An 18,032-nucleotide genomic window follows, 5' to 3' on the forward strand; every position below is an offset into this window, starting at 1 on the left:
TTTAGCGACGCTGCAGCGATCTAGACAACGATCCCGATCGCTGCAGCGTCGCTGTGTGGTCGCTGGAGAGCTGTCACACAGACAGCTCTCCAACGACCAACTATGTGAAGTCCCTTGGTAACCAGGGAAAACATCGGGTTACTCAGCGTGTGCAGGCATCATAACAAAGAGCCACCTTGTCAGAATGCTGCATTAGTGCTGCACAAGGTGGCTCTTTTAGTTACAAATGCCTGGGGGGTGACAGGTTCCCTTTAAGGGATTAAATAACTTTGGGCCACTGATATCACACTGCAGCCATATAGAACAGGGAGCTCCACATCAAAACCAGGTCTCTTCAGCCTGGCCCAAATGGGTTCTGGGCATCAGAACTGGTATCAAAATGGGCACTCGATTTTGGCCATTTGAATAAGTAATTGGTGTTTTTAAGGGGTTAAATGACCTTGTTCCACTGATGTCACTTAAGATACTCAGACCTTGATGCCCTGCATCAATCCCAGGTTCCTCCAGCCTGGCCCAAATAGGTTCAGGGCATCATTTGGCATCACAGTGGGCAAACAGTCCATTTTCAAAGATTTGAAAAAGTACCTGATGTTTTTAAGGGGTTAAATGACTTTGGGCCACTGAAACCACAGTAAAAAAAAATACATAGATGTCATAACCCCTTAAAAATATCAGTTATTCAAATCTGTGAAATGGGCAGTTTGCCCACTTTGATGCCAGTTCTGATGCACAGAACCCATTTGGGCCAGGCCTGAGACCTGGTTTGATGTGTGGCTCCCTGTTCTATATGGCTGCAGGTTGAGATCAGGGGCCCAAAGGCATTTAACCCTTTCATTAACGCCCTTCGGTGCCCACTTTGATGCCCAGTTTTGTGTCAGGTGTTAAGTGTATTCACATCAGGGCGCCTCGCTGCATTGTGTGTTATTAAACCTATAAAAAACAGAAAAGAAAAAATTACCGAATAAAGAACCAACTGCAGCCTCGTTGTGTGGGAATAGTGATGCCACACTGTACAGCAGCAGCCGCCATTCCACACCGCATCCCCACAGCTGCCGAGTACTACAGACGCGCTACCGCCGTGTCCCGGATGTTGCTAGTGTTGTTCCCGCCGGATGTTGCTAGTGTAGTGTTGTTCCCGCCGGATGTGGCCGGTGTTCCCGCCGGATGTTGCCGGGTATACGCTGCAGCTTTTCTCTTCCTGTTCCAGCTTCCTCCCTTCGCTTTCTCGTAATGTTTGGTGACCTGTAGCGGCAGTGAACGTGTTACAGCAGAGCCCCGCCCCTCCAGCGTCACCACATATAACTCATTACCCACAATCCTCTCTCTCTTCGCCATCTTAGCCGGCGCTATGAAGTAAGTCCGCACTCCATCCCGTGTGAATCTGCCGCCATCCTGCCCGCTGCTCCCGGTCCTCTCCGCTCCATGGCGGGCAGGTGGCGGCGCCGGCTCCTCCGGTCTCTGACCGCTCCTCATTTTGTGTTTGCAGGGTCGAGCTGTGCAGCTTCAGCGGCTACAAGATCTACCCGGGGCACGGGCGGCGGTACGCCAGGACTGACGGCAAGGTACGGCTGGCGATGGTGCCAGGGCTGCTGGGCGCCTGCTGCGGCCTCACATGTGCCCTGTATGTAGGGGAGATGGTCTGGATGGGGGCGCTCCTGGGCTGGCACTGGCTTGTAGCATGGGGGGCGCTCCTGGGCTGGCACTGGCTTGTGGCATGGGGGGCGCTCCTGGGCTGGCACTGGCTTGTGGCATGGGGGGCGCTCCTGGGCTGGCACTGGCTTGTGGGGTGGGGGGCGCTCCTGGGCTGGCACTGGCTTGTAGCATGGGGGGCGCTCCTGGGCTGGCACTGGCTTGTGGCATGGGGGGCGCTCCTGGGCTGGCACTGGCTTGTGGCATGGGGGGCGCTCCTGGGCTGGCACTGGCTTGTGGGGTGGGGGGCGCTCCAGGACTGGCACTGGCTTGTGGGGTGGGGGGCGCTCCTGGGCTGGCACTGGCTTGTGGGGTGGGGGGCGCTCCAGGACTGGCACTGGCTTGTGGGGTGGGGGGCGCTCCTGGGCTGGCACTGGCTTGTGGGGTGGGGGGCGCTCCAGGACTGGCACTGGCTTGTGGGGTGGGGGGCGCTCCTGGGCTGGCACTGGCTTGTGGGGTGGGGGGCGCTCCTGGGCTGGCACTGGCTTGTGGGGTGGGGGGCGCTCCAGGACTGGCACTGGCTTGTGGGGGGTGCTCCAGGACTGGCTTGTGGGGTATGTTCCTGCACTGGCTGGTGGGGTGGGGGGCGCTCCAGGACTGGCACTGGCTTGTGGGGTGGGGGGCGCTCCTGGACTGGCATTGGCTTTGGGCATTGTGGGTGATGCTTCTGGACTGGTACTAAATTGTGTGGCGCTCCAGGACTGGCACTGGCTTTGGGGGGTGCTCCGGGTATCTAGCACTACTGTCGGCTCTGCTACATCTGTGTAACGTGGCCTCTGTTCTCATCAGGTGTTCCAGTTCCTTAATGCAAAATGCGAGTCTGCGTTCCTGTCCAAGAGGAACCCGCGTCAGATCAACTGGACGGTCCTGTACCGGAGGAAGCACAAGAAGGGGCAGTCGGTATGTGCTGCGCAGGCGGTGGTGCCCGTGTACCTGTGATGCCTAACATGCAGTGACGGCTGCTCTCCGGCTCCATAGCGCTGTGTGGAGACTCTTCTCCCAGCTCCCCATTATACAGGAGCGCTCGGCCCAATGCTCCGGAGCTCTAAGCTGCTGCTCTGCGCTGATCACCAGGGTCAGGTTGAATTCCAGCAGCAGGGACAGTCTGTAGGTCACTGTACACATTAGATGGCTGGCTGAGCCTGCAGCTATCGGTGGCACTGACCTATTTAATGTGTATAGGGACTGTAACATCTCTCGGAAGTGAGGCGCTGGATAACCCCTCAGATATGGGTGTATATACTGATAATCCAGGGTTTCAGTGTATGACATGAAATGGCAAAGGACCTTTTTGGCACACTCTTGAAATGTAGGTCTGGCACATGGGGTGAATGGTTCTGCAGTCTGAAGCTTTAAACTTGGGCCCCAATGTATGAAGGCTTTTACTACAACCAAGTGGGGTAAAACCTTTGAAAGCGTTACCAGTTTTTCCCTGCTCCAACTCATGCCGAGCTGTGGTATTTGTATGCCAGAAATGTCACTAGTCACTGACTGTAGTAAGATCTCTGGGTTAGCGAACACCATTCATCAGATGCCCATGTAGAGGCGTGCACCTTCATATATCAGGAACGTGTAACTCCACTGCACCCCTACATGAAGACCAGCAAGAAAACCATCAGTCCCGATGAATCAAGGCCTATGTCATGTGATCCTAATGGTGCTGTTATCTGATTTGACACATCTTGTAAGTTTGTCTAGTGCATGAAGGTGTAAGCAGACTGCAGTATTTCTCCTGATAGAAATGGCGTGGTCTCTGATACTTGGTGGGTATTTAAAGGGAAAATGTCTGCAGGTTTGCGTGATATAGGCTAAGTTCACATTTGCTTTGTGCGGTGCTGCGTCGGCGGCAAAACGCAGCTTTTTGTGACGCATGCGTTCATTTTTGCATGATTTTTGGCGCAGAAAAAAATGCATCATGTAGCGTCTTCTGCGCCCTGATAGTTGCGCCAAAATGACGCATGCGTCACAAAACGCAAGACAACGCATGTCCATGCGCCCCCCCATGTTAAATAAAGGGGCACAGCCTGACGCTGCCCCGCACAACGCTAATGTGAACGTAGCCATACAGCATTCTATAATGCTGTATATATGCCCCCAATCAAGACAAGAAAAAGACCTTTTATTATGGTCCGGTCTGAGGGTTTTGCAAGTCTTGGTCCGTTGCCTCCCTCCTTTCTTGCTCCTCCCTACATCATCCGCACTAAGTCTCCCCAGCATTGCGCTCCTGCTCAGGCGTACTTCTGTTCTGCAGTTGGCATGCGCTGGGCTATGCAACCTTTCCCTGCAGATTGCAGTACTTTGCTCTCGTCAGAGCACAGGAGAGTGATGCCAGGGAGACTGTGTGGATGACGTAGGGAATAGTCATCCACACGAAGCAAGAAGGGAGGTGCTGGACCAAGACATCAAAACCACTTGGACCCGTTCACCCAGCAAGTGAGATGTAATAAAAGGTCTTTTTCTTGTCTTGCAGGTTGGGCTGGGGCATATATATGGCATGATGGTTGTATTTCATACTAGTGATGAGCGAGTATACTCATTGCTTGGGTTTTTCCGAGTATTTGGATGTACTCAGATATTTAGCTTTCATTTTTGCAGCTGCATGATTTGCGACTACTAGCCAGCTTGATTACATGTGGGGATTCCCTAGCAACCAGGCAACCCCCACATGTACTCAGCCTGGCTAGTAGCTGTAAATCATTCCACTGCTGTGATGAAAACTAAATCTCTGAGCAGTCATAAATACTCGGGGGGGGTCACCCGAGCAACGAGTACACTCGCTCATCACTAATACTGCCCAAACCTGGTGACAGGTTCACTATAACTGCTTTATTGTATTGAGGACTTGTCTTATTTTCCTGGGTTGCCATTTTGGTAAATATTTCTCGAGCATCTTGTCTTTATAACTCTGTGTCGTACCATTGGTCTTATTTGGAAAAGAAAATATACTGGCATTAGTGTCTTCCTTAAAAATCCATATTTGAAAATGCAAAACCTGATGCATGTCCTTAATCATTGGCTTCGCATTTTATGAAGTATGGTGCAGGGGATCGCGTTTTCTAGAATATTTCAATAAAACATGTATTTTTATGGAAGACCCTGATACTGGAATATATCTGCTTTTCACTTCTCTGGTGCATCGCAGCTTCTGTGCCGTGGATCTCCATCTGGGTGAGCAGACAACAGGGGTTTCCTCCTCCTTTTTTTTTTTTTTTTTTTTTTTTTTTTTTACTATTGCTTATTTCTCCCAGAAATTTGTGAATAAATTAAGTTAGCACTTGATGTGACAGTGTCCAGTGAGTGATTTGCACCTCTGACATACTCTTCCAGGAAGAAGAACCAAACTGGAATATTGTAGAATTCTAAGGCTTGATGGTCCTTAATTATAAACTTATGGACTTCACTATAGAATACAAATATTTCCTAAATCAATATCTGATGATTTGATAAGTTCTGTGATTTCTAAGGCATTTTCTTTATAATATTTCTGTATTTGTTTTGTTTTTATAAAGTTGTTTGGTTTGTTAAAGCAGACAATGGGTTGATTTTAATACTTACTGATTTTATCCTCCTTTAGGAAGAAGTCCAAAAGAAACGTACACGCCGTGCTGTAAAGTTCCAGAGAGCGATTACTGGTGCCTCTCTGGCTGAAATTATGGCCAAGAGAAACCAAAAGCCTGAGGTGCGAAAGGCTCAGCGGGAACAAGCGATCAGGTAAAGCTGCTCACTAACATGAGCCAAATTGAGAGTTCGGTCCGCAGCTCTCTCCTGACTCCCCATACATTGGGGCGCTCAATTCGGCCAGAATCATCTGCCAGCTGCTCATCTCCTTGCAGCACAATGGATCAGACCGTTTAGAATCCAGCCGCCTGATGCATACGTCCTCCGATATAATACACTAGCTATTGAACCCGTTCTACGCCCGGGTGGCGAGCATTTATATTGGTATATGGTCTCCATCCTGGTATGTGCTGCCCCATCCTGTGTCCCCATCCTGTCATGCGCTGCTCCCATCCTGCGTCCCCATCCTGTCATGTGCTGCTCCATCCTGCGTCCCCATCCTGTCATGTGCTGCTCCATCCTGCGTCCCCATCCTGTCATGTGCTGCTCCATCCTGCGTCCCCATCCTGTCATGTGCTGCTCCATCCTGCGTCCCCATACTACCTCTGACCCGCTCAGCGCCGAGTGCTGGGGGGCCTGAGCAGGCGGGGACACCGGCACGCTGTGGGGGTCAGGTGCCGGTATCGCCGCCAGCTCAGGCCCCCCAGCACTTACTATATTCACCTGTCCTGCGTTCCAGCGCTGGGCGCCGCCATCTTCCCGGTCTCCTGCCTGTGACTGTTCAGTCAGAGGGCGGCGCCTGCGCGCATTAAGCGCGTCATCGCGCCCTCTGAACTGAAGGTCACAGGCCGAAGACCGGGAAGATGGCGGCGCCCAGCGGTGGAACGGGGACAGGTGAATATGGCCGATACTCACCCTCCTGGCGGTCCCTGCTTCTCTGTTGGAGATCGCGGTGTGCGTTCAGTGTGAACGCATACCGCGATCTCCCGGGAGCGTCACTCTGTGAGGCCCAGACTGCGCCAGTGCTTGCGCCTGCGCAGTCTATAAAGGCTTCGGACAGAGTGACGCTCCCAGCGTTATATTATAGATCTGTACTGTCAGAGGCCACCAGGCACATTAGATGTTTGGCTGATCTAATGTGTTTGGAGTCTTCTTGTTGTAACTTCTACGCCAGAATTAATTGTTGCATTAATCCTCACCAGATTGTATGATTTGTGCTGAATTCTATTGTAAAGCTAGTCGGATTTCATGATGTCTGTTTCATCAGCTCTAAAATGTTAAAGCGAACCAGTCAGCAGTCTTGGCCGATATAACGTGGCCATTGCCTTTCAGGGCTGATAATACAGCATTCGATAATGCTGTAGATAAGCCCTCAGTCTGACCTGAAAGATAAGAAAAATAGGTTTTATTATACTCACCGGGGGGCAGTCCGGTCCTATGGGTGTCGCGGGTCTGGGTCCGGCGCCTCCCATCTTCTTGCGATGCTGCCCTCCTGCTTCTTCATCACTCCCCAGTATTGCGCTCCTGCGCTGGCATACTTCTCTGCCCTGCTGAGGGCAGAGCAAAGTACTGCAGTGTGCGGGCGCCGGGAAATGTCAGAGGCCAGCGCACTGCAGTACTTCACTGTGCCCTAAACAAGGCAGATAAGTGTGCCTGCTCAGGAGCACGATGCTGAGGAGTGATGAAGCAACAGGAGGGCGGCATCACAAGAAGATAGGAGGACCTGGACCTATAGAATGCTGTGGATAGATGTGGCCGCTGCTTTTCAGGGCTATCTGCCAAAACTGCTGACAGGTTCGCTTTAAGTCTGCAGTCACTTTGTGTGACTGCAGACTTTTGAATCTCGTGTGCGCTGTAGGGATTTGTTGCTGCTCTTACACTGGAGTGGAGCAAAGCCATGCCCACTATACTGCTTCTGCCCAAGAGTATCTATATCACATACTTTACTGTCGTTCCTGGCTCAGAAACCAGCAAATCCTCAATGCGTACACTGGGGGGATACAGATACGTGCAGTCAGTGACTGCACACGTCTCACTTTAGACCAGACAACCCCGTTAATCCTCCTGGAACTACAACTGTACAAGTTTGTCAGTGGCTGAGTCCTTACAACTAACCTCGTAAGGTGGTATATAGAGAAATGGTAAAGCTTGTCAGTCTGATCATACAATCCAGGAGCAATTACTAGGGAATAGTGCTACAGAGTTCTAGGAAATCAAGCTCCACTACTGTTTAATGGTGAATTGAAGTACTTCTTAAACCAGAGATAATAGTCTGAAAAATAAGTTGTTGGTTTTTTTTTTTTCTCTAGTAACCCCCCACGACAGCACACCTGGAGGATGTTACCCCTTTCCTAATAGGGACAGGAAATGACAAGAGGTTAAATAACCCCTCCCTCATCCTCCCCTCAGTGTTCTTTCCTGTCCCTACTAGGGATGAAGAGGTCATCCCAGGTGCACTGTGCCGGCAGCGGTCACCGGGGGGAATACAGATAATCTGGCCGGGCAGCTGGGATCAGACTTACGTCCATTCCCTGTCGCTGCTCCCGTCTCCTCCGACTCGGGACTCCTTCGCCACCATTCCGCGCCTGCGGGTAAGGTCTGGGGCGTTCTTCGGCTGGAGGCCTCTCTGAGCTCTCCAGCCCTTCTCCTCCTCCGCACCGCGCGCGCGTGTGTGGGTACTTCCGGTCTGAAGCCGGCGGCCGGATGTGACGTCAGACGCCGGCCGGCTTCTCTGAATCAGGAAGTTCCTCGTGCGTTCCAGCCAGGAACGCTAGGAGATAGCATGGAAGACGTCGGCGTTCTCCCCCCACGTACTTCCGGACACCGGAGGAGGAGGTCCTCATCCAGGAGGACAGGTGCTGCGTCCGGTCGCCTATATATTCAGGCCCTGGACAGGAAGACATCGCAGGTAGGACCACTGTGTGGTGAATACTATGGAGATGTCTGCTTCCTCGCGCTCTGCACCTGCAGAACACAGCACCATCCCGGCCCCAGTGAGTAGTCTGGCCCCGGGTGTCCATTCCCTGATGTGGGTTGTAGTCTTATGATTCCTTCTCCCCTTTCTTTTTAGGGGGACAAGGAACCCACATCAGGAAGCAAAACAAAAACTACCCGCAAATGCGCAGTTTGTATGAAGAAGCTGTCCTCTTCATACAAGAAATCATTGTGCAAAGAATGCACAGACAAAATTATCAGCGAGGAACGGCCATCCCTGATAGAGGAGATTAAAACCTTAATCCAGCAGGAGATTAAAACATCTCTGGCCACTCTTTCTCAGCCTACACCATCTCCTAGTGCCCCTCCTGAGGCTAAGAAAAGGAAACTTAATCCACAGGAGGAAGAGCAGGAGGACTCTCAGGGAGAGACGTCGGACGAACCCCCAGAGGAGGGTGAATTATCCCTGGACTCTGAAACTGTCCAGCAAGAGAGATATTACTTCTCTTCATCTGATATAGAAGAACTCCTTACGGCTGTAAGGAAAACTATGGAGGTTGAGGAAGAGAAGACGGCACAGTCCGTGCAAGAAGAGATGTTTGGAGGACTTCGTTCTAGGAAGCGTCAGGTGTTTCCTATTCACCAAAACATCCGAGATTTAGTTCTGGACGAGTGGGAATCCCCAGAAAAGAAGCTGACTACTCCAGCGGAAATTAAAGACAGATTTCCTGTGGATGCCGAGACAGCGTCATGCTGGTCAGAAGTCCCAAAAGTGGACGTCCAGATTGCCAGAGTAGCCAAAAAGACCACGCTACCATTCGAGGATGCCTCCCAACTGAGAGACCCTCTGGAACGTAAGATGGACGGACTACTAAGGAAGTCGTGGGAAACGTCAGCATCTTTACTGAACATCAATTCAGTATCCACTTGCGTGGCTAGATCGATGCATCGCTGGCTGGGGCAGCTAGAGGAGCACTTGTCCTCAGGTACTCCGAGAGAAGATATTCTGGCCTCCTTGCCTATCTTCCAGAAAGCAACAGGCTTTTTAGCAGATGCTTCTGCAGAATCCGTGAGAGTGACGGCGAGATCATCCGCACTGTCAAACTCGGTAAGGCGTGCACTCTGGCTAAGATCCTGGTCTGGGGATATGACTTCCAAGATGAGGCTGTGTTCTATTCCCTTTAAAGGAAAGTATATGTTTGGACCAGCCTTGGATGACCTTTTGGAGAAGGCTTCAGACAAGAAAAAGACCTTACCAGAACCTAGAAACCCTAGGAAAAGACCCTTCCGCACTCAGCAGGAGCATACTCCTCAATACAGAGGAAAGGGTAAAACAGGTCGCTGGAGCTATCCGAAAGGAGGGAAAGACAGGAATCTTTTTCTTTCACAACCCCAAAACCAGAGAAAGCAATGACGCCGTCATAGTGGGGGGTCGAATTTCGAACTTCCTCCCAGTCTGGCAAGAGATCGGTGTGGATCAGTGGACCTTAAGATTGGTCAAAGAGGGGATGAAAATAGAGTTTACATCATATCCCCAAAAAAGAATGAAAACTACAACGTTATCAACACCGAAGCTACAGTCCACCCTGATAACTGGGATAGAAGATCTCTTAATCAACAAGGTGATCTCCACAGTCCCAAAAGACGAAAGAAACAAGGGCCATTATTCCAGCCTATTTCTGATAAGGAAACCAAACGGAACCCATCGGATGATAATCAATCTGAAACCGCTGAATCAATATGTAACCTACAGAAGATTCAGAATGGAGTCCGTCAGATCGACAGTACCCTTAATAGGGCAAGACTTCGTCATGGCAACCATCGACTTACAGGACGCATATTATCACGTCCCAGTCCATCCAACCTATCGGAAATTTCTAAGGTTTGCAGTCACCAGAGGAGAAGTTATAGACCACTTCCAGTTCAATGTCCTCCCATTCGGACTATCATCAGCTCCAAGGATCTTTACAAAGGTCATGTCCGAGGTGATGGCGTACATCAGAAGTCGACGGATATGCATAATCCCATACCTCGACGACCTCTTGGTAGTGGCTCCCACGGTTCCAATTCTACAGGAACATCTTCAAACAACAGTCCAGATCCTGTCATCTCTGGGTTGGGTGATAAACCCCAAAAAATCGGATATGGTTCCGTCCACAACGAAGATCTTTTTAGGGGTCTTATTAGACTCCCACAGACAAACATCTTTCTTGCCCGAACAAAAACTGTCCCTGCTTACATCAAGGATAAGAACATTGCGGGACAAGAAGAGAGTATCCCTAAGATGGGCCATGTCGGTTCTAGGTACCATGACATCTTGCATCCAGATGGTGGCATGGGCTCAAGCCCACACCAGGATACTTCAGACTCATATTCTGTCAAGCTGGGACGGATCCCCAGGTTCTCTAGACAAAAAGATCCGGATACCACCGCATGTAAAGTCCTCATTAACATGGTGGCTACAAAAAGAGAACTTAATGAGAGGAGTTCCCTGGTTGCAGGTCCCAGCAGTGACCATAACAGTAGATGCCAGTGGAAAAGGTTGGGGAGCTACGGTAGACCAGCACATATTCCAGGGATTCTGGTCAGCCGAAATAACACAACAATCCTCGAATTACAAAGAGCTAAAAGCAGTAGAAGAAGTTCTCAAAGCGGCGGTAACTCTTGTACAAAATTCCCACTTAAAAATATACTCAGACAACATGACAACAGTTGCCCACCTTCGCCACCAGGGAAGTACAAGACACGAAGATCTAAAAAGAATATCAGCAAGAATATTTTCGTGGCATGTTCTCTCCATATCCGCCCTACACATAAAAGGGGAGATAAACGTACAAGCCGACTTCCTGAGCAGAACAGAGGTCCATCCAGGAGAATGGAGCCTAAACCCAGAAGTCTTTCAGATACTAGTCAAAAGATGGGGACAGCCAGAAGTGGACTTGTTCGCGAACAGTCAGAACGCAAAGGTAGACCAGTTCTTCTCGCTAGATCCGATGAATCCGGGGTTAGCTGTGGACGCATTGGTCCAGCCATGGACATTCTCGCTAGCATACGCGTTCCCGCCATTGCCGATCCTACCAAAAGTCCTGCAGAAAATAAGGGCAGAAAAACTCAAGGTGATCCTAGTGGCTCCACTTTGGCCCAAAAGAGGTTGGTTTGGGGCCCTCATCAGTCTAAAGATAGATGGGCCAATAGCACTTCCACCGGTCAAAGACCTTCTCTACCAGGGGCCAATACTGCATCCAGATCCCGAGAGGCTACACCTAAATGCCTGGCTTCTGAATTCTCAATTCTGAGAACTAGAGGACTATCAAAGAGAGTAATTGAAACATTACAAAAAAGTCGCAAAACGGTAACTAATTCTATTTACCAAAAGATCTGGAAGACGTTCATCACGTGGTGTGCTCCTGAGCAACCTAACCCAGATAAACCAAACCTAGCCAAGATCCTGGATTTTCTACAAGATGGGCTGGAGAAGGGTCTCAGACCCAGCACCCTCAAGGTACAAGTGGCAGCCTTGAGCTCTTATTTTGACCAGTCTTTAGCCAACCATAGATGGGTAAGAAGATTCATGACGGCGGCATCCCGCATATCTCCAAGACCCATAAATATAGTTCCATCCTGGGACCTGAATATAGTCCTGAAAGGACTTACACTGCCACCATTTGAACCCTTATCTTCCATAACCATGGATAAACTCGCTTGGAAAACCACCTTCCTGGTAGCTATAACAACAGCCAGAAGAGTGGGTGAACTACAAGCCCTATCAATCAACGAGCCCTACATGAAGATTCTTCAGGACAGGCTTATCCTACGATTAGACCCATCCTTTCTCCCAAAGGTCGTCTCCGATTTCCACAAATCGCAGGAGATAATTCTTCCATCATTCTATCAAGAACCAAAGAATGAGGAAGAGGAACATTTCCATACTTTGGATGTTCGAAGAATGGTACTCTATTATCTTCATGCATCAGAAAAGATTAGAAAAGATCAAAATCTGTTTATTCATCTTCTCGGCCAGAATAAGGGGAAGAAGACTTCCAGATCCACAATTGCAAATTGGATCAAAAGAGCAATCCTGGAGGCTTATCAAATTCAAGGCCTTCCACCACCAGGAAAGCTTACAGCCCATTCTACTAGAGCAACAGCTGTCTCCTGGGCCGAGAAAGCCAGTGCTTCCATCGAGCAAATATGCAGAGCGGCCACGTGGTCCTCGGTCCATACGTTCTCCAAACATTACAGGCTTGACCTGATGTCAAAAGAAGACTTAGCCTTCGGAGAAAAAGTCCTTAGTGCTGTAGTCCCTCCCTAAAAATTACTCTTGGGTACTGCTCCAGGTGTGCTGTCGTGGGGGGTTACTAGAGAAAATAGAATTATTCTTACCGTTAATTCGGTTTCTAGTAACCCACCACGACAGCAGGAGTAATCCCTCCCTTTGCTTAATATACGTTCTGAAAAGAATAAATATAATTTGAAGCATTCATTCTCCTGTGGTCCTTTATAATAACACTGAGGGGAGGATGAGGGAGGGGTTATTTAACCTCTTGTCATTTCCTGTCCCTATTAGGAAAGGGGTAACATCCTCCAGGTGTGCTGTCGTGGTGGGTTACTAGAAACCGAATTAACGGTAAGAATAATTCTATTTTTTTAAGATTGAGCAGCAAATTGTAATGTACGAAGTTAGAATATGGAGGCAATAGCTGTTTCTCTGCAGTAGGTGTTCTACACATAGCTTTACAGCACACACAACACTGCTGCATGCACACTTCCATGCAGGTGACTGATCACATGACTAGAAAGGTCCTGCAGCATTAGTGATGTGCGGTTCCTGGAAGGAGCAGAGGAGAAAGCTATCAGATCATTGTGGAGCAAGAAGATTTCCCCAAACTGTGAAAGTGCTTTTTAGGCTATATACACAGGTTTTGGAGCAGAAACTCTGCAAACTCTCCTCAAACTTCTACTTTATACTCTAAAAAGACTGCACACACCTTATTGTATGTAAAGTTCATTAATTGATTAGGGGATATTCTCATCTTGCACACAGATGGTATAGGTGCAGCTTTTGCCCATCTTTAACAATTGTGTAATAAGTGCACCCTGTCCATGAAGCATCTCTGCACCTGCTCATTATTGACCAGTGTTGGGGAGTTGGAAGTCAGGGAAATCGAGGAGTTTTTTGGTTTGGCTTACCCACTCCACAGCCCTGCGTTTTGGATTCAGCTCACTTGTGCTGTGTCCGGACCGGAGCGTTCTACAATACAAGCAGTGGCTGGGATTTGTAGACATCCCATGCCCACCGTGTTTCTATTTGAGGCTGCGTAAACACACAAGCCGCGTTGGTTTACAAGCCAGTAACGGATGCGGTAATCATTCGGATTTACTTGCGTGATTGAATGCAGTTTTGGATGTATCTGAAGCGATGCTATTTCAGGATGGTGGGCATGTACGCTTAGAAATGTAGTTCTTGAGCCGTCAAAGCTCTTGCATCCAAATTCTGGTGTAAAGAGCTTTGAGAAGCCACAATGTTAGTGCAGTGCGAGGCTAGGCTATAACTTTGTGACGTTTGCTAGTCTTGTCATTTTCGCCCAGCTCTAAGCATGGCAACCCCTGCTCAGCAGCATTTCTTGCACTATGAGGCACACAGGCATGTACGGCGTGTCTAACCCACCAGATTCATTGAGGCTTGTCTCTTAATGAGTCCTGAGCGTTTGACTCCTGTATGCCTCCTCAAGACAACGTAAAAATATCTGGCCCGAAGTCCATAAGGCCAGTCTCACACCTCCAAATAATTCCGGTACCGGAATTATCCGTGTCCGTGTGCCGGTGCGTTTCCGTGGCACATCAGTGTGGCACACGTGTGCCCACTGGGTACCACACGCACCGTGCCGGAGACAGCGCTAGAGTTTAGCACTGTCCCCTGCATCTGGTGCTCAAACCCCATTCATATCTTCCCTGCAGCAGCGTTTGCTGTAGAGAAGATATGAATAATTGTGTGTAAAATCAAGATCCAGGTGTCCAACCCCCCCCACCTCCCCCCTGCTGTGATGAAAATACTCAACCAGCTCCATCGCTGGCTGGCGCTGCTTCGTGTCCTGGCCGCATCTTCTACTGTATGAGCGGTCACGTGGGGCCGCCGATTAGTCATGAATATGTGGCTTCACCTCCCATAGGGGTGGAGCTGCATATTCATTACTGTAAATGAGCAGCCCCACGTGACCGCTCATACAGTAGAAGGTGCGGCCAGGACGGGACGCTGCAAGGGAGCCGGGTGAGTATTTTAATCACAGCAGGGGGTGGGAGAGGGGGCGCACAGGGGGTGGGGACCTGGATCTTGATTTTACACATAGTTATTATTCATATCTTCTGTACAGCAAACGCTGCTGCAGGGAAGATATGAATGGCGGCTTCAGCACCAGTGGGGGGGACAGCGCTTAATGTAGCGCTGTCTCCTGCACGGCACACGGACAACGTCTGTGTGCGGTACTTTTTTACACGGACCCATTGACTTTAATGGGTCCGTGTAATCCGTGTGCTCCCACGAACACTGACATGTCTCCGTGTTTGGCACACGGAGACACGGTCTGCAAAAAATCAATGACATCTGCACAGATGCATTGATTTTAATGTGTCTACGTGTGTCAGTGGCTCCGGTACGTGAGGAAACTGTCACCGCACGTACTGGAGCCACTGACGTGTGAAACCGGCCTAAAGCTGGGTTGTAGAATTCCTATCGATCCACATGGTGAGAGCACTTTGATCACACATGGCTGTACTGCAGTGTCTTGTGAGTTTGGAATAATTTTTTTTTTTTTTTTTTTTTTTTTTTTAGAGACTAATCCTGCCTTCCACAGGAAGTCTATAACTGCTGCTAATCTTTTTTTTTTTTTTTTTTTTTTAAATTGTTTTGAGTTTCAAACAGAAGATTCAGTGAGTTATTCTTTTTCAGGGCTGCCAAAGAAGCAAAAAAGGCTAAGCAAGCATCCAAAAAGCCTGTTCCTGTCAAGGTGAGTGTTTATGGTGAGGATTTTTCAGTCAAATGATATAGGAAGCACAGTGGCTCAGTGATTAGCATTGCAATGCTGGAGTCCTGGGTTCAAATCTCACCAAGGACAACATCTGCAAGGAGTATGTATGTTCTCCCCGTGTAAAATAAAGATTATCTGACATCACAGGTAATGTCTAGTGATGAGCGAATATACTCGAGATTTCCCGAGCACGCTCGGGGGTCCTCCGAGTATTTGTAAGTACTCGGATTTAGTTTTCATTGCCACCAGCTTGATTACATGTGGGGATTCCCTAGCAACCAGACAACCCCCACATGTACTTATGCTAACAGATGTAAATCGTTCAGCTGTGGCGATGAAAACTAAATCTCCGAGCAGTAAAAAATACTTAGTCACCCCTGAGCGTGCTCTGGAAATCTCGAGTAACGAGTATATTCGCTCATCACTAGTATTGTCTATGAAGTGCTTAGTGTTGGCCGTTTTAGCTTTCAAAGGGAGTCTCAGACAAAATAACTGTTCAAACCAAGCACAGGAGCTGGGTTCACCTTTTGGCAAGGCCAAACAGTTCAGGGCATCTTTCTATCTACATGTATCTTTGTTAAACCAGTCGCCTCTTTAAGGCACCGCATAACCCACTATTTTGTTGCTGCTTCTCGTACACAAGAATAAGCCTGATGTTGCCTTTCAGCCTCTGAATGTGTGTGTAACGTTGGCATATGTAAAACCTAAATATCTAGCTGCTAGTTCCCACATACATGTAGACCACCTGCATATGTGTATTTAAGCCTCTATAAACATGACTGAGTGAACTGGAGGCTAAAGAACTATTTCATAATTTGTTGGGGTTTTTTTTTTTTTTTTAGGCACCAGCAAAGACTTCATCCAAACAGAAGGTCGCCAAGAATGTGAAGATGCAGGCTCCCCGTGTTGGTGGAAAGCGCTAAGCATTGTTACACTTGGACATGCTAATAAACTGTTTGTGAAAAATCTGAGACTTGGTGTGTGTGCTGCCATGTTACCACATTGTGAAATATGTAAATTCTCATGTAATATCCCTTTCTTGCAATTTTTACAGTGAATTGGTTTATATTGATCTCCAACTGTTTACCCTTAACTGAGCACCACAGAGCAGTCAACCTTGCATATGGCTGTAGACTGGCATGGTCCTCTGCTTCTATGGGCTGTGGGAACATTGTCCACATTACCCCCTTCACGACATATATTTCATTTTCCCGGACTCTGATGCTGAACCTGCATCTTTCCCCACACGACCGCTGATTTCATCAGCTGCCATGTATGCCATAACAGCCGTTGGTGAAGTGGTTAACCTGTTTGAATCCCACTGTCAATCTCAGTGGGATTTACCACACACTAACAAGGCACACCTTTTTTTCCATCAGCGCACCGTGATGTGATCAGTGTGTGGATGGGTTGTCATGACAGCTGGGGGTCTGCCAATGGGTGTCATTACAGTACTCCTGTTCATGCCTGCTCGTGGCCAGCGTTAATAGCAGATTGTGATTTCTGCTGTTATAGCACAAGTGACTGGACAATCGCAGTTTCAAGTCTCATAAGGCTATGTTTCCACGGTCAGGAAATGTAGTGCTTTGGACGCAGCGGATACCTGGCACCGCCCAAAGCGCTGCCCCTTTTTGTATGTGCGGTGATTCTGCCTCCTATCCATAGACTGCGTGATTTATCTTGGAGACAGCATCTCCACAAGATAAAGACCTGCTGCAGTCTAGAAGGACGTGCTGCATGTGTGTAAATGCAGGGCTGCCGGACACACATAGTGGAGATGGGATTTCATAAAAATACCCTCAACCATGCTGTAACATCTGGACGCTGCGGATGTATGCAGTTTCCAATACGCAGCAGATCCAGATGTATTACGCCATGTGGAAACATACACTCAGACTGAGCACACGTTGAGTAACATTTCTCCAGCTCTTGGCAGGGAAAATGTAGAACTTTTTTTTTTTACTGATTTGAATGAATTCAATGGGCAAAAATGTACAGCAAAATGACATGCAGCAGATTATTTTCTGCAAGTCAAAAATATTCAACATGTGCATAACACTTCAGGCTTCTCATTTACTTTGCTGGCATTAGGATTGCGTCAGGTTTATCTAGAAAATCTGCAAGGAAAAACGGCCCAAATCTGCAACGTGTAGAGAGCTTTAACCCCTTCCCGACCTGTGACACAGCGTATGCGTCATGAAAGTCGGTGCCAATCCGACCTGTGACGCATATGCTGTGTCACAGAAAGATCGCGTCCCTGCAGATCGGGTGAAAGGGTTAACTCCCATTTCATCCGATCTGCAGGGACAGGGGGAGTGGTAGTTTAGCCCAGGGGGGGTGGCTTCACCCCCCCGTGGCTACGATCGCTCTGATTGGCTGTTGAAAGTGAAACTGCCAATCAGAGCGATTTGTAATATTTCACCTAAAAAAACTGGTGAAATATTACAATCCAGCCATGGCCGATGCTGCAATATCATCGGCCATGGCTGGAAACACTAATGTGCCCCCACCCCACCGATCGCCCCCCGATCTGTGGTTTGCTCCCCCCGTGCTCCAATCACACCCCCCGTGCTCCAATCAAACCCCCCGCACTCCGATCACCCCCCCGCACAGCGATTTTCCCCCCCCCGTGCTCCGATCACCCCCACGTGCTCCGATCCACCCCCCTGCACAGCGATCCCCCACCCCGTGTTAGGATCCACCCCCCCCATGCTCCGATCCACCCCCCCCCCCCCCCGTGCTCCAACGCCCCCCCGTGCCCTGATCCCCCCCCCCCCCCCCCTTATACTTACCTCCCGGGATCCGTCCGTCTTCTTTCCTGGGCGC

At 49.2% G+C, this 18,032-nt stretch overlaps 1 protein-coding gene across 1 annotated transcript; it reads left to right on the forward strand.

The window, feature by feature from the left end:
- Positions 1–1,178: 1,178 nt before the first annotated feature.
- RPL24 (ribosomal protein L24) lies at positions 1,179–16,177 on the forward strand. The gene is made up of 6 exons (XM_069757738.1): positions 1,179–1,353; positions 1,487–1,562; positions 2,479–2,589; positions 5,264–5,400; positions 15,128–15,185; positions 16,049–16,177. The coding sequence occupies exons 1-6, from the start codon at positions 1,349–1,351 to the stop codon at positions 16,127–16,129; spliced, it is 468 nt and encodes a 155-aa protein (XP_069613839.1). The 5' UTR covers positions 1,179–1,348; the 3' UTR covers positions 16,130–16,177.
- Positions 16,178–18,032: the final 1,855 nt, after the last annotated feature.

The sequence above is a fragment of the Ranitomeya imitator genome, chromosome 3 (assembly GCF_032444005.1).
Source record: "Ranitomeya imitator isolate aRanImi1 chromosome 3, aRanImi1.pri, whole genome shotgun sequence".
NCBI lineage: Eukaryota > Metazoa > Chordata > Amphibia > Anura > Dendrobatidae > Ranitomeya > Ranitomeya imitator.